At 45.2% G+C, this 15,656-nt stretch overlaps 1 protein-coding gene and 1 long non-coding RNA gene across 5 annotated transcripts in view; one reads left to right on the forward strand and one right to left on the reverse strand.

The window, feature by feature from the left end:
- The window catches only part of ARNT2 (aryl hydrocarbon receptor nuclear translocator 2), a 151,156-nt gene extending 140,208 nt beyond the window's left edge, over positions 1 to 10,948 (forward strand). For all 4 annotated transcript variants that reach the window (XM_080980361.1, XM_080980362.1, XM_080980363.1 and 1 more), the window contains exons 17-19: positions 444 to 609; positions 5,113 to 5,249; positions 6,330 to 10,948. In XM_080980361.1, coding sequence (XP_080836487.1) covers positions 444 to 609; positions 5,113 to 5,249; positions 6,330 to 6,428 — 402 coding nt within the window. In that variant the 3' untranslated portion in view covers positions 6,429 to 10,948. The remainder of the gene's footprint in view (positions 1 to 443; positions 610 to 5,112; positions 5,250 to 6,329) is intronic.
- LOC308462775 lies at positions 5,068 to 11,720 on the reverse strand. Its single transcript, XR_013979341.1, has 2 exons — positions 11,633 to 11,720; positions 5,068 to 5,316 (listed from the first exon to the last, which is right to left on the reverse strand). It is a non-coding gene; the product is annotated as an uncharacterized lncRNA (long non-coding RNA).
- Positions 11,721 to 15,656: the final 3,936 nt, after the last annotated feature.

The following is a 15,656-nucleotide window of genomic DNA, read 5'->3' on the forward strand; positions in this document are numbered from 1 at the left end:
TGGCTGAATGTGTCCTTGAATTCTGATAATGCCTCTTCGTTCCCTGGATGGAGGATGGGGTGTGTTTGTGTGTGTGCTGTACAAAGGTAACATTTACATTCATTGCTGCACCCACTTTTGCCTCTGGTCTGGCTGGCCACTGGCATGTGACCCCCCCCCCCCCAATTCCCACCCAGGAGGGAAAAGTGGCCCTCAGTCTGAGAGAAGTTCCCCACCATTGGCCTGGGAAGAGTTTGTAGCACATAGCTATGCTTTGGGTTTCTTGAAATTGAACAGCCCAGAACCCACGTGGCTGGAGCACAGCAACCCACCTAACTAGCTCTGTAAAGATGCTTGTTTTGCAAATAGAGATTGAAGTCTGTTGCGCCACTTTGTTCTTGGGTCAAATGCCGCGGGAAGGATGATAACGCCTTGATGTTGTTGTCTTTCACTCTCCCATTCAGCAAATTCCTTCGCAGTCTGGCAAGGCTCAGTCTTCTCCCTTTGCAATTGGAACCAGCCACACTTACTCTGCTGACCCAGCGTCGTACAGCCCCCTGTCCAGTCCTGCTACCTCCTCTCCGAGCGGGAATGCCTACTCCAGCCTAGCTAACAGGACAGCAGGATTTGGTAGGTATTGAGCCTGGCTGCCTCGCCTAAAACAAAAGCGCCACGAGGTACAATGAGGTCTCTTTGACTTACTACGAACACATCTCTTGTGGATCAGGCCCATGTCCATGGCCCACCTAGTCCAGCATCCTGTTCTCACAGTGGCCAACCAGATGGGAAACCCACAAGCAAGACCTGAGTGCAACTATGATGCGCAGCTGTCACGATTCATGTGATCTGGGGGCCCAGCAAGCAGAATGGCCAGTTAAAGAGGCTAGACAGTATCTTCACTTTCAAAGCACATTTCTACCATTGTAACAGTCGTGATTTCCCTTTCCCCTCCTCAAATGAATCCTGGAAACCATAGTTTACCCCCTCGCAGAGCTACAATTCCCAGAACTCTTAAAAACCACATTTCCCAGAATTCTTTGGGGGAAGGTCATGTGCTTTATATGTATGGTGTGGGCATGTAGCTTGCTCGACTAAACTGGTGAGCAAGGGTGCACAACCAGAAAGCAGCTTGGTTAATAATAATAATAATAATTTATTATTGATACCCCACCCATCTGGCTGGGTTTCCCCAGCCACTCTGGGTGGCTCCCAACAGAATATTAAAAACACAAGAAAACATCAAACATTAAAAATTTCCCTACACGGGACTGCCTTCAGATGTCTTCTAAAAGTAAGATAGTCATACCTCGGGCTACAGACACTTCAGGTTGCATTTTTTGGGGTTTCGGAAGCGCCAAAACCCGGAAGTACCGGAACGGGTTACTTCCGGGTTTCGGTGGTCGTGCATGCGCAGAAGCGCTAAATCGCGCTATGTACAGAAGCGCAACTCGCGCATGCGCAGATGTGGCGCTGTGGGTTGCAAACATGCCTCCTGCACGGATCACTTTCGCAACCTGAGCGTCCACTGTAGTTGTTTATTTCCTTGACATCTGATGGGAGGACGTTCTATAGGGCGGGCGCCACTACCGAGAAGGCCCTCTGCCTGGTTCCCTGTAACCTCACTTCTCACAGTGAAGGAATAATTGCTGAAGGACCAGGGTTCAGATCCAGCACTCAGCCGTGAAGCTCTTACTGGGTGATCTGCGGCCAGGCATTCTCTCCCAGCCTAACCTACCTCATGGGGTTGTTGTGAGGATAAAATGAGAAGGGGGAGAACCATATATATTGCCTTGAGCTCCTTGGAAGAAAGGTGGGGTGTAATTGCAGAGAAATGAGTAGGAGACACGACTGTACATCTGCAAGCCTAAAAGATGATAGTCAAATCCATTCTTCTTCTGTGTGTGTGTGTATAGAGGCAGTTGTTTAAAGCAGGGGCAGCAGCCAACATGGTGCCCTCCATACGTTGCTGCACTCTAGCTCCCATCAGTCCCAGCCAGCAGAGCAAAGGGATGATGAGCATTGTGGTGCGACAACATATACAAGAGAGAGATGCTGACTATCCCAGTCTATAGGAGATATATGGCGCTCTTTGGTCATCACAAAGTCCATCCACCTTGAGCCCTGAAACCTGGCAGTCTTTTTTTTGTTTAGTTTGTTTGCACTTGGAGAAAATGCTGTTGTGTTGAGTGGGGAGAGCTTGAATTTATATTTTCTCGCGTCAGCAAACTGAAGAGCATATCTCAAGCCTGGAGTTTGTAGCAGATAATTCAGGACAGGCTATGAATCAATTTCTGCGGTTTGAAGGCGAGTGCAAGGAACAAAAGGTGAAGAGAGATCACTTAGATACCAAAGCCTCCCCTAAGCATGGGGGTTATTATTACTGTTTTGTTTTTGTTTTTTAAGTCACACTCAGAGAAGCTCAAAACTCGACCAAAATATTCCCATTGAGGAAGGGTCTTTTGCTTTGACCTTACCAGACTTTGTTCAAGTTTCCTAATTCAGTTACAGTGGTACCTCGGGTTAACAACTTAATTCGTTCCGGAGGTCCATTCTTAACCTGAAACTGTTCCTAACCTGAAGCACCACTTTAGCTAATGGGGCCTCCTGCTGCTGCTGCGCCACCGGAGCACGATTTCTGTTCTCATCCTGAAGCAAAGTTCTTAACCCGAGGTACTATTTCTGGGTTAGCGGAGTCTGTAACCTGAAGCATCTGTAACCCGAGGTACCACTGTATTATGAATTGGGTCCTTTTACATAATAGATGACTATAATACTCTCTTTAACTTACCATCCATGAGCTCAAGGGACACAGAGGGACTTTCTCATTGGGTGCCTCTCAGCTTTGAAATTCTCTCCCCTTTTACAGGAGATTCACCAAAGTCTGAGTCTCTTCACCTTCCAGAATCTGTGGAGGATGTTCTCCTTCAAAGTGGCTGTTCTGTCCAGGGATGGGGTCAGGTTGGGCCAGATGAGATTGATTTAACCAATGCAAATGGTAGGGTGGGTTATGCAAGGTTTTGAGATTATGCAGGCAAATTGCATTCCCCATGGGATTCCACAGTGTTCTAAGCTAGGTCATTTAAGACTGTACCTAATGGTCTTGGGGGGGTGCTCTTCAGAAGATAATACATATGATTACTTCACATTTTAAAATGTGTCAAGTCAGCCCACCTGCATTGTGGAGAGGGGCTTCCTGCTCATTCCATTAAGTGAGGCCCTTGACTTCTGCCCTAAAGTCCTGCCCTCCCCACGCACGACTGCTGGGATCCCAGATGCAGCTGTTCTGCATGTGCTCTGTTTATTCAGGGCATTGCTATTATGATTAAGAAAAAGGAATAATTTTAACTCTTGCACAAAAGTGCAGATACGGAACCAGTTTGTGGCTATGGCATTTGGCTTTAAAAAAATATATATAGAAAAAATTACACATTTGACCCATTCCTTGATTTCAGACTAGTGGGATTAGGTGATGAATGTTATTTATATGTTTATGTAATTGTTGTAACTTTTTACAGTGGTACCTCGGGTTACAGACGCTTCAGGTTACAGACGCTTCAGGTTACAGAGGCTTCAGGTTACAGACTCTGCTAACCCAGAAATAGTACCTCAGGTTAAGAACTTTGCTTCAGGATTAGAACAGAAATTGTGCAGCGGCAGCAGGAGGCCCCATTAACTAAAGTGGTGTCTCAGGTTAAGAACGGTTTCAGGATAAGAACGGACCTCCGGAACAAATTAAGTTCTTAACCTGAGGTACCACTGTATATACATAGCATATCCTTCCTACTTTATCAAGATGCTTAAGGCAGCTTTCAAATTTAACCAGCAGAAACCAGTGAAATACAGTCTTTAAGCATATTTTAGAACCCATCTGATTAGTTGATACAGTAATACAGAGCAAAGCTCCTAACAATCTGTAATGCCTGCATAACTTACTTTTTTAAAATCTGGTTTCACATCCCTGCTTAAATGATTGCAGTGTTGGGCTTCGCTACGCCTCTTTTGGAAGGGGGTTCTAGGGCTGGGGAGCCACCACAGGAAAGGCCCTGTCTTTTTCAGTTTCCATCTGGACAGATGCCACATCCGCACTATACATTTAAAGCAGTATCATACCAATTTAAACAGTCACGGCAAATCCTAGGAAGTGTAGTTTGTAAAGGCTGCTGAAAGATGTTTGGAGACACCTATAATCTTCTCACAGAGCTACAATTCCTAGAGTGGTTTTAACAGTCAGTTCCTCGTCCCACTGAACTCTGAGAATTGTAGCTCTGTGAGGGGAATAGAGATCTCCTAACAACTCTCAGCACCCTTTACAAGCTACAGTTCCCAGGATTCTTTGGATGAAGCCGTGGCTGTTTAACGCAGTATCATAGTGCTTTAAATGCATAGTGCAGATGGGGGCAGAACGAGAACAGAGCCTCTCCTTTAGCCCTTGACAGGCAGTGCATGTGAGTGTGCGTGTAACTTTATAAAGGAGAAGTTAATCCTAAATGCATGAAGGAACACTGCAAACCTCAGGCACAGAGGACTAGGCCTAAGGTAGGCAGGAATGAATATAACACCGGTCCTGAAAGACCTACACTGGCTCCCAGTACATTTCTGAGCGCAATTCAAAGCACTGACCTTTAAAACCATAAACAGCCTCGGCCCAGTATACCTGAAGGAGCGTCTTCACTCCCATCGTTCTGCTCAGACACTGAGATCCAGCTCTGAGGGCCTTCTGGGGGCTCCCTCCCTGCGAGAAGTGAGGTTATAGGGAACCAGGCAGAGGGCCTTCTCAGTAGTGGCGCCCGCCCTGTGGAACGCCCTCCCATCAGATGTCAAGGAAATAAACAACTATCTGACTTTTAGAAGACATCTGAAGGCAGCCCTGTTTAGAGAAGTTTTTAATGCTTGGTGTTTTATCGTGTTTTTAATATTCTGTTGTGAGCTGCCCAGAGAGGCTGGGGAAACCCGGCCAGATGGGCTGCGTTTCTACATTGTTATTATTATTATTATTATTATTATTATTATTACTACTACTACTACTATTACTATTATTATTATTATTATTATTATTTGTTTAGTCAAAAAAGAAAAGAAAAGCAGAAGTACATTTTAAAAGACCCGATCTTGTAACTTTATTTTATTTTCCAGCTGAAAGCAGCCAAAGCAGCGGACAGTTCCAAGGGAGGCCTTCGGAGGTGTGGTCCCAGTGGCAAAGCCAACATCACAACCAGCAAAACAGTGAGCAGCATCCTCACCAGCAAACCAGCCAGACAGAAGTGTTCCAGGTGAGTCCCTGGACCCGTGATTCAGCATGGCAAGGTGATCCGTCTCTTGCAGGTGACCTTTTGGGTCCTGGTAAAAGGCAGCAAACTGTCAACAAATATCATTTTATCCAGGGGTCAGCAACCTTTTTCAGCCATGGGCCTGTCCACCGTCCCTCAGACCATGTGGTGGGCCAGACTATATTTTTTGGGGGGGGGGGATGAACGAATTCCTATCCCCCACAAATAACCCAGAGATGCATTTTAAATAAAAGGACACATTCTACACATGTAAAAACACGCTCATTCCTGGACCGCCGGTGGGCTGGATTTAGAAGCGATTGGGCCGCATCCGGACCCCGGCCCTTAGGTTGCCTACCCCTGGTTTATTCCTTATGGAAAGAACTGGTCAGTCATCTTGTTACATCCAAACTAGATGGTGGCAGGATGCTGTATGTGGAGCTACAGAAACTGAAGTTTGGTGCCAGCTCCAGGTTTAAGTGGCCCTACGCAGGTGTGAGCCCTGGTGGGCTTACCTGGCTGGGCTGGCAATGCGCTACACCAGTCCTGAGATTTTGCACAGAGCACTTCTTTCCTTAAATTGCCAGCTGACTGTTCCTTGCTGCTTTTGCCATTAGTTGCTGTACAGCAGGCTTCCTCAACCTCGGCCCTCCTGATGTTTTGAGACTACAATTCCCATCATCCCAGACCACTGGTCCTGCTAGCTAGGGATCATGGGAGTTATAGGCCAAAAACATCTCGAGGGCCGAGGTTGAGGAAGCCTGCGGTACAGTTAAGGGACAAAGGGGGGGATGCTAAAGGGGCTTTGCCCTAGGTAAGGATACAGTGGTATCTCAGGTTAAGAACTTAATTTGTTCTGGAGGTCCGTTCTTAACCTGAATCTGTTCTTAACCTGAGATACCACTTTAGCTAATGGGGCCTCCCGCTGCCGCCATGCAATTTCTGTTCTCATCCTGAAGCAAAGTTATTAACCCAAGGTACTATTTCTGCGTTAGTGGAGTCTGTAACCTGAAGCGTCTGTAACCCAGGGTACCACTGTACAAGAAAAATCACGTTTCCCTTTCATTTTCTTTTATCATCCAGGATATGCTGCCTATTCCAGGAGATCCAACCCAAGGGACCGGCAATTACAACATTGAAGATTTTGCTGATTTGGGAATGTTTCCTCCATTTTCTGAGTAAATTTTACCTAGCCAGATAACCTCTGCAAAGGACATTCTGGGAAAGGAAATCAGCATACCAGGGTAGTATGAGATCTGCTTTCCCTGCGTTAACATTATCATAGAAGCTATAAAACAAGAAACGCCCCCTTCTCGTACTTCAGATAATCACTTGCGCTCCTTCCAAGTGTTGACCATGCAAGTTATAATGAAATAACCTAACGCCACCTGGTTGGCATTCGCCGCAAGGATTCATTTTGTATTTCATTCCCATTTGTGGTAGGGTTTTGAGCTTGGGTGGGGCGGGTGGTGGGGACGAGCAGGGAGGCGCTTTGATTTTTAACTTTCTCTCGGCTCTTAATATTTGAATGTGAACCATTTCTAACTTCCCTCCTTAGAGAAAGCTGCTTGTGTGAACAGATAATGAAATAAACACTCCAGTCCTCTGCTGGCTACTTGAAGATAAGACTTCTAGTTGTGAGGCTCCCTTACTGTGACTCATAGACCACAGGGGGGTCAGAGAGCTCCATTCTGGTGGTTCTTGGAAAGGTAGCAGAACAGCTGAGAGTGTCTGTACATGGTTGTGCAAATGGTCCCCTCACCCCATGACAACAGAGATTGAAGCCATTTTGATCCTTTTTATGGTCATTTTAGGCCAGTTTGAATGTAAGGTTGTGTAACTATAACCTAGTCCTTTCTGGCAGGAGGTTCCAGCGCCTTTCCTATCTCATTTTAACACAGCTAGGCTTGAATGTATGTACATTTTAGTACTATCTGTATATCTGGTGTTGTACAAACTGGATCTTGAGTTTTGGATTTGTTATTTTACCATATACAAGGGAAGTCTGTGCCTGAAGAGGGTAGCAATATATTCGGAGGGCTTACAGTCCAAGCTTAAGGGGACAGGTTGCACATGTATTTCGTTTTGAAACCCCTATATGCCCATTGGGGCTCTGCACACCACTCCATCGGCTGTATAAATTAATGTGGCTTTGGCAATCTACGGTTTCATCTGCCTGTAACACTCAGCCAAACCATTATGATAACATTTCTGTGCAGTGCGCCTCTGCACCCTACAGCTGGATTGTGACCATAATACTGCTTGAAAGTGGTTTAGAAAACAAACAAAGCATGTGGGTTGTTGTTGCTTTTTAAGCTCAGCAAGAAATTGGCAAGCAACCTTGCAGCAATAGCTGTAGTCAGCAGCTGTGTGGGCCATTGGTTTCTGGAAAGGGGCAGGTTCTAATGTGGAGCCTAACTTGCTTCCTAGCCATCTTTAGCTAACAAAATGATGATGGTGGTGGTGCTTCTGTTGAAAAGGCTAGTTCAAAATGTTTTATCAAATGGAAGGTGGAAAGACATGTTAACTCTGTACTTGGAGCTGCTGTCAAATCTCCCACTTGCAACTGTTAGAATCAGATTTCACCCCCAGCCCTGCTCAGCTGTGATGTGTAGGATCTATGGCCGTGAGGCCATGTTATGGAATGCTTTCCTGCCCATCATTGGCCACTGCTGGCTGGCGCAGAGAAAGGCAGCAACATTCCAATAAGGGGATTAGCCATTTTGTTCAAATTTTAATGAGAGACCTCCTAGTTCATGCTTTCTGTACCATTAAGCCTGCCAAAACACAACTATCCTTTGGAATTCACACTTCTCTGAATTTTGCAATGGAGTTTCTCCAGACAGAAAATGCGTAAATTGGTGGAAAGTGTGCATAAAAATGCATGCATTAGTGAAAATGACACATAAGCATGCAGTTTTTTTAAAGTGAAATTGCAATAATTTGTATATTGGTCGAAAATGCACATAGAAATGTGTATATTAGGAAAAATTAGCACTAAAATGCTGGCAAATTTTAATGAGGATTCCCTCCCCCCATTGCAAATTGCTGGAGAAATGAACTTAAGAGCAGGAAAAGGAGAAACCTGGGGAACCAGAAACTGACAAATTCACCCAACTCTACAAATGAGCCTGATATACCTGGTGCAGCAGTACCATTTTCAACAGAAGTCTCACCTTGAGTGTAACATGTAGTTCCACCTATAATTTAAACCATCCGTTTCCATATTTGGTTTGATTTCCTTTCTTTGCATTAAAGCACAGTATGTAATTACAGGTACCTCTTAACAAGTCTACTGTTACTTAAGCTTCTAGTTCATTTCTGGTACAGTGTTCACCACCATGTTGGATAACTTCTCCTACTACCACAATGTGCATTTTTACACACTGGACAGCATTCAACTAAATAGTTCAAGGATAAACACTAGTGCAGTGAGATTTTTTTCTCCTCTCATCCCCCCATGCCATCCCCAAATCTGCTCTGAAGGGTTGGAGAAAACCCCAGAACAGATTTAGGGAGCCCAGCAGGAGGAGAGAACATTCCATTGTGCAAGAAGAAATCCTTCTGCTAGTGGAACATTTTGCATAGCGCTACATAGAATACAACCCTGTATCCTTGTTTTTCCTCTCCCTTCCAAAAGTTACTCGGCCATGCAGCCATCAATGCCTTATCAATGTCATACTGTCCGATTTGTAGCCTCGCAAGATGGGCAATGGACAGATGTGTTTGAGAGTTGGTGAGTTTGTTTTTGTGGCTGTGTTCAACTTAGAAATCAAGAAGCAAGGCTGGCCCTTAGCTCTTTAGGCTGGGGAGGGGGCAGAAGGTGTTGCTAGATATGGGTAGGCAAAGGGTAGGATGGTAATGTTTTGCTATAAATATGGGAGCAAAAGATGAGCTAAATTGTCAAACCTGTTTTTCTGGATTAACAACTGCATGGACACAGGCCATTTTGCTTATAGTAACTCCTGGCATGATCCAGCCAAAGTTAAGCACTTTTCATACTACAGTGGTACCTGAGGTTAAGTATTTAATTCGTTCTGGAGGTCCGTACTTAACCTGAAACTGTTCTTAACCTGAAGCACCACTTTAGCTAATGGGGCCTCCTGCTGCTGCCGCGCCACCAGAGCACGATTTCTGTTCTCATCCTGAAGCAAAGTTCTTAACCCGAGGTACTATTTCTGTGTTAGCGGAGTTTGTAACCTGAAGCATATGTATCCTGAAGCGTATGTAACCTGAGGTACCACTGTAGTGAACCCAATCCAGCACTAAAGCCCTACTGATTTAATGGGAAAGAGTGGCAAGCAAATACTTACTTAGAGCATCCCATTAGGGCTATCTCTAAGTATATCCAACCCATGTATCAGTTGCGGTCAGCTGATTATGCCCTGCTTGAGTTGTCCACATGACAAGCAGTTAAAACTGCAACAGGGAAAAGGAGGCATTTTGCTAAAGTGGCCTCAAGGCTTGCAGACAGCATGCTTTTAAATATGATGTGCTGTTTTGGGGCAGGGATTTGGTTGGTTGAGGACTACATCTGTAATTATTATTTGCTGCTGTTGCATTAAATTGTTGTTGTTGTTGTTATCATCATCATACACTGCTTTGAACATTGGGAAAGTGCCCTCTAAGTATATTAACTAAATGTATTTGCTGGTCTGATCACATCCTGTCATGTGACCAGCGCAGAGATCTGACAAGCCAGCAAACCCAAGATTCTGGCAGGCTCTGACTACCATGACTTGCCTCATCCTTCTCTTGACTCCACCCCTTGGTCTGCCCATTTATTCCGCGACATTGGTTTCTACCCTGGCTCAGCCCTTGATCCTTCATTTCTGCCTGTGGGGCGGGCAGAATTCAACACAGTTCACATTTAAAGGTGGACATAGCTAATTCACACTTTCTAGAAATACGCAAAACAAAACACAGCCATCCTTTGCAATTCACGTCTCCAAATTTTGTGGTGCAGTTCCCCAAACAAGTAGTGTGTACAAAAATGCATATACCAGGGTAAAGTATGCATAGAATAGAGTTACTTCAAAAAAATTCTTATATTAAAGAAAATTGCTTTGCAAAAATAAAAGAGTGTGCATTGCATAGAAATGTGTATGTTATGAAATTTTCTCACAATTTCAGTGCAAGTTTCTCCAAGGACTTTTTAAAACAAAGAATTTTCAAACTGAAACTGAATCTGTGCTGATTTTGAGATAGGAAAAATGAGAACCTGAGTGAAACCAAAATGAACAGATTCCTCCAACTGTAGCTCAGGCCCCTTTCTAGGTGGGAGCAAGGAGGAAACGTTTTTTGAATGCCAAGCATTATCAACAGTATTTCCCCACTGAAAACAATGTGCTTAACTATGGCAAGATCATCCTCATTGACCTCAGCAGGGAAGAGGTAAGCAGGCGTTTGGAACTCTCTTTCATTTAGAACTGAAAGTGCTCAGTTCAGAGCTTCAGATTATGTGCCATACCTTTGCCCCTTTAAAATATATGCCAATGGTGTGTGTGTGCGTGTTTTAATTGACTTTTTCTACCATTTGCATCCGTATCTGTTAGAGCCCTTTGGTGTCAATGTGGAACTGTGTTGTGGATAAAACTGTATTTTGTACTTCTAAGTGTTCTGTATAGCAAAACCAGTTTTGTGTGTCTGTATAATTAATAACCTGCCTTTTAAATTTTCATTAAAATAATAAAGCATCACGAGCTGTTGTTAACTGCTGCTGTCGTGTAACGCAGGGGTGGAGAACCTCCGTCCTGAGAACCAAACACAACCATCAAGCCAGCCCACAGGTCTCTTCTCCAGGCCACATTCCTTGACAGTCTTGTTTCCTACACTCCTCGAGTGCTTTTGTGGGGCTGGACAGTGCCCTTGAAATGTGACGATGCCCCTTTGCTTGCCTGAATGGATTGTAGAGAGAGGTGGGTGTGGTGTAGGAATTTCCGACTTTCACATGGCTGGAATGTAGCCAACTGTACAAAGGTAAGATTCGCATCTTTTGATCCACCCATTTTTGCCCACCTACCACTGTCATGTGATTCCCAGAAGGCTCCCTGTGAAGTCCCTCAGACTGTATGTTCTTACACCTGAGAACATCATAAGAGCCTGCTGGATCAGGCCAAAGTCTCACGTAGTCCAACATTCTGCTCTCACTGTGGTCAACTAGGTGCCTAGGGGAACCCTGCAACACAGGAGCCTTTTCCATGTATGTGGCCTCCAGCAACTGGTTTTCAGAACCATTACTGCCTCCAACTACGGAGGCAGATTGTGGACATCAAGAGCCTTTTCCTCCATTAGTTTCTCTAATCTTTGAAAACCATCTATGTGGCCATCACTCCCTCCTCAGGAGTGAGTTCCATACTTTAACTTTGTGTTGCATGAATAAGTACCGTATTTTCCGTTCCATAAGATGCACTTTCTTCCTCCTAAAAAGTAAGCAGAAATGTCTTTGCGTCTTTCGGAACAAATGTGTGGTCGATCACTGGCTCCCTTTCCGGCCCTGCCTCCTTGCCCAGGCCTCCATTGTTGAATGTTCTGTTTGTTTCCCCAGCGACATGTGACTCGCTGATTATCTGTCTAGAAACTATAGAAATGGCTCCCTTTCCTTTCCTAAAGAAGCTGCAGAACTGTGAGTTGAACCCAAAAAAAAACAAGGCTTTTCCCCTTTGTAGAAGAAGCTGCACAACTGTGAGCTGATCCTCAAAAGTGGGGCTTTCCCCCTTTGCAAAAGAAGCTGCACAACTGTAAGCTGATCCCCCCAAAAAAGGGGCTTTCCCCCTTTCCTCCTCTGAAAACTAGGTGCATCTTATGGTCAGGTGCGTCTTATGGAGCGAAAAATACTGCACTTTTTAGCTATCCTGAATCTTCCAGCATTCAGCTTCATTGCGTGTCCACAAGTTCAAGGGTTAAGAGAGGGAAACCTCTGTCCATTTTCTTCTCGCCCCTGCATAATTTTACAAGCTATCATGTCGCCTCTACATAAAGTTATGGACACCGCCTCTACACGATGTAGTGAATGTTCTTGACTCTAATGCAAAGAAATGGATCTTTGGGTTGTATTCATCTACATTGTACTCAGAGTAGACCCATTAAACTCCATTGGCCCAAGTTCCATCATTTTAGTTAATTTTAATGGGTGTACTCTGAACAGGGCTAGCAACCCTTTAATTTTATTGACTGAGCAACCTAGGTTGCAATCTCAAATATGCTTACTAGCATGGCCCACTGATCTTAGTGAGATCTACCTAAGTAAAAAATGCATAGGATTCTACTATTCCGTAATTTGCTTGTGATTTTTTTTTATTCTACATTTCACAATTTTTTGAGCAACTGCCTCAGAGGCTGGATGGCATGGGTAAGTTTATGTGTGTTTCCCAAAGGCAGGCAGTGATGCCTCCCACATGGGGTCACCACTGAGAAGGCTGTGCTAATAAACGGCAAAAGCAGCATTAAAAGATGGAAATTGGAGCAGGAACTCACTCACCAATCTCAAAATACAGCACTGGGGAGGGCGGTGTCCCACTGAAGGAATATATATAATGGAGAAGAGGGCAAGGTGTAATGTATATGAGTAGGGAAGAAATTAAAACACACAAATGTTGTTAAAAGTAGCATCAGATTTTGCAGCGACAGCTAATCCAAAATGATCATTGTGGTGGAAGTAGAATTGCCTCTTGATGGCCTCTCATGACCACCCTATGATTTTTAAGGGAAGCAATAAAACATGGTCACATCAAATCCCTTTAGCCCTAGAAGCCCTTTGACTTATCTTGGTTTGACCTAAATGCTGTGCATCTATTGCACTGAGTGCTGCAGCGTTTGCCAAATACACCGTGGACATCTCTTCCCATTAATGAAATATAGCTGTCCTACATTCATCTGCCCTGACCAGAACATGCCACCTGTGTCATTTCATGCCAGCTGTGTTTCCCTGGAAGATGTGCATGGTTTGTCTTTTCATAGCTGGAACCAGGGCTCATTCAATACAATTTGCTGGCCAAAGGACGAGATGGCATTCGCTCCCCAAATTCCACATACAGAAGCCATCCAGATTGACAACTGAATCTTGCTTTGACACTGGTGGCAGGCAAGTATCTTCCAGGTGCTGGTGGTTATAAATGCTGCCCAGCGATAAACTATTGTTACACATCACCCCAATATCTACATCAGTGTGACATTCCAGGGATTCCAGACGCTTACCTGGGGTTCATGTTTCCTCTTGGAAATGAGGCACAGTGGAGATTGTGATGTCTTTATGATATATGGTTTATTTACACATATATACAACCTGAGTCTATAACAGAGAGGTTCCTAGCATTCCACTCCAAGAGTGTCTCTTGATTCTCCCATAGGTGCTGCTGCCTTGGATCCAAAACAGAAATCAGCCATGCTCTCTGTCTCTTTTTTTACAGCCTGCTACAGTTTTTGCCAGTACATCACTTCCAACTGTTATCCCAAAAACTCTGGCCTTTTGTCCCCTTCTGACTACCTATCTGGGATGCGGGTGGTGCTGTGGTCTAAACCACAGAGCCTAGGACTTGCTGATCAGAAGGTCGGTGGTTCGAATCCCTGCGACAGGGTGAGCTCCTGTTGCTCTGTTCCAGCTCCTGCCCACCTAGCAGTTCAAAAGCACGTCAAGTGCAAGTAGATAAATAGGTACCGCTCCGGCGGGAAGGTAAACAGCGTTTCTGTGCACTGCTTCGGTTTGCCAGAAGCGGCTTAGTCATGCTGGCCACATGACCCAGAAGCTGTTTGCGGACAAACGCCGGCTCCCTCGGCCTATAGAGCGAGATGAGCGCACAACCCCAGAGTCATCCACGACTGGACCTAATGGACAGGGGTACCTTTACCTTTACCTAACTACCTATCTAGAGAAAGACGGGACTCACACCTCTCTGCTATCTAGCACAGAGTAATTGCTTTGTTAATCGCACAGGTAAAAGGTAAAGGACCCTGGACAGTTAAGTCCAGTCAAAGGCGGCGATGGAGTTACGGTGCTCATCTCGCTTTCAGACCGAAGGAGCCAGCGTTTGTCTGCAGACAGCTTTCCCGGTCACATGGCCAGCATGACTAATAGAAATACTTCATTGTCACTGTACCACTTGTTTGAAGGGAGATTAAATGAGCCCCCCCCCCAATCTCTCAGTCCTTGTTACACTCTGTGTGCTGTTGTACAACCACCAACGCCGAACGTCAGCTGCAATGTTGCTGTCTTCCATTCAGCAGCCTCACGGCCCACGGGTAGAAACTGTTCTTTAACCTGTTGGTGCGGCTTATCATACTTCTATATCTCCTGCCTGAGGGCAGCAGATTAAAAAGGTGCTGGCCAGGGTGTGAGTCAGCCCTGAGAATGTTCCTCACTCATCTGAGGCAGCAGTCTCCTGCGATAACATCTAGCGGACTCAGGCGACAGCCCATGATATCATGTGCTGTCTTCACCACCCTCTGTAGGGACTTTCTGTCCATGGCTGTCAAACCAGCGTACCACACCGTAATACAGTATGAGAGAACACTTTCTATTGTGGACCGATAGAAGGAAATCATCAGTTGCTGTCTAACATTGTTCTTTCGCAAGACTCTAAGGAAATGAAGTGTCTGTTGGGCCTTCCTCACCACCTGTATTGACCTTCCAAGTAAGGTCTTCACTAAGATGAACTTCCAGGAATTTAAAGGAAGAGACTCTCTCCACACAGCCTTCGAACTGCTAGGTTGGCAGGCACTGGGACAGAGCAACGGGAGCTCACCCTCTTGCGGGGATTCGAACTGCCGACCTTCTGATCGGCAAACCCAAGAGGCTCAGTGGTTTAGACCACAGCGCCACCCGCGTCCTGTTAACGACTGCCATTCTCAGGCTTTGTTCCCCTAATGATCCACACTCAGCAATGGATCACCAGGTTGTCCTGGCTTGTATTTTTAACATAAGCAGTTTGGCTCAGTTTAACTCCACAAACTTTGATTAATTCTAACTTCTATTGGACCCAGGAATTTAGGGTGTCTCGCACCCCACAAACTCATAATGTTTTATTGTGACATCCAAACGCAGCTACTTTGCTCCTGGAGATGGCTAAGGCAGTGATCCTTGCCCCCAGAGCAGGGTATTACAAGTGAATCAGCCTGTTCCCATGCTCATCTTGGATGGTGACCAAGATGCTTTCTCTTATGTGAGATCAGACTGCACAAGGGGCGAGACGGGGGGGGGGGGCTCGATCAATGGTGCAAGAGTGTGAACAACCCTTGACTCATTAAGAAAACAACGCAGAAGAGAAGGAAGATGCTCTGAGCTGGCAGGTGTGTAAATACAAGGAGACAGGAGATCTTGAGACGGAGCCAAATTGCATCAATGCCAAATCAGTCTAGACCCAAGTGTATTGGACTGAAACAAGTGCAGCTGACGCTGGCAAAAGTCTCCTAAGC

Source organism: Podarcis pityusensis (genome assembly GCF_964106645.2).
Source record: "Podarcis pityusensis genome assembly, chromosome: 14".
Lineage (NCBI taxonomy): Eukaryota > Metazoa > Chordata > Lepidosauria > Squamata > Lacertidae > Podarcis > Podarcis pityusensis.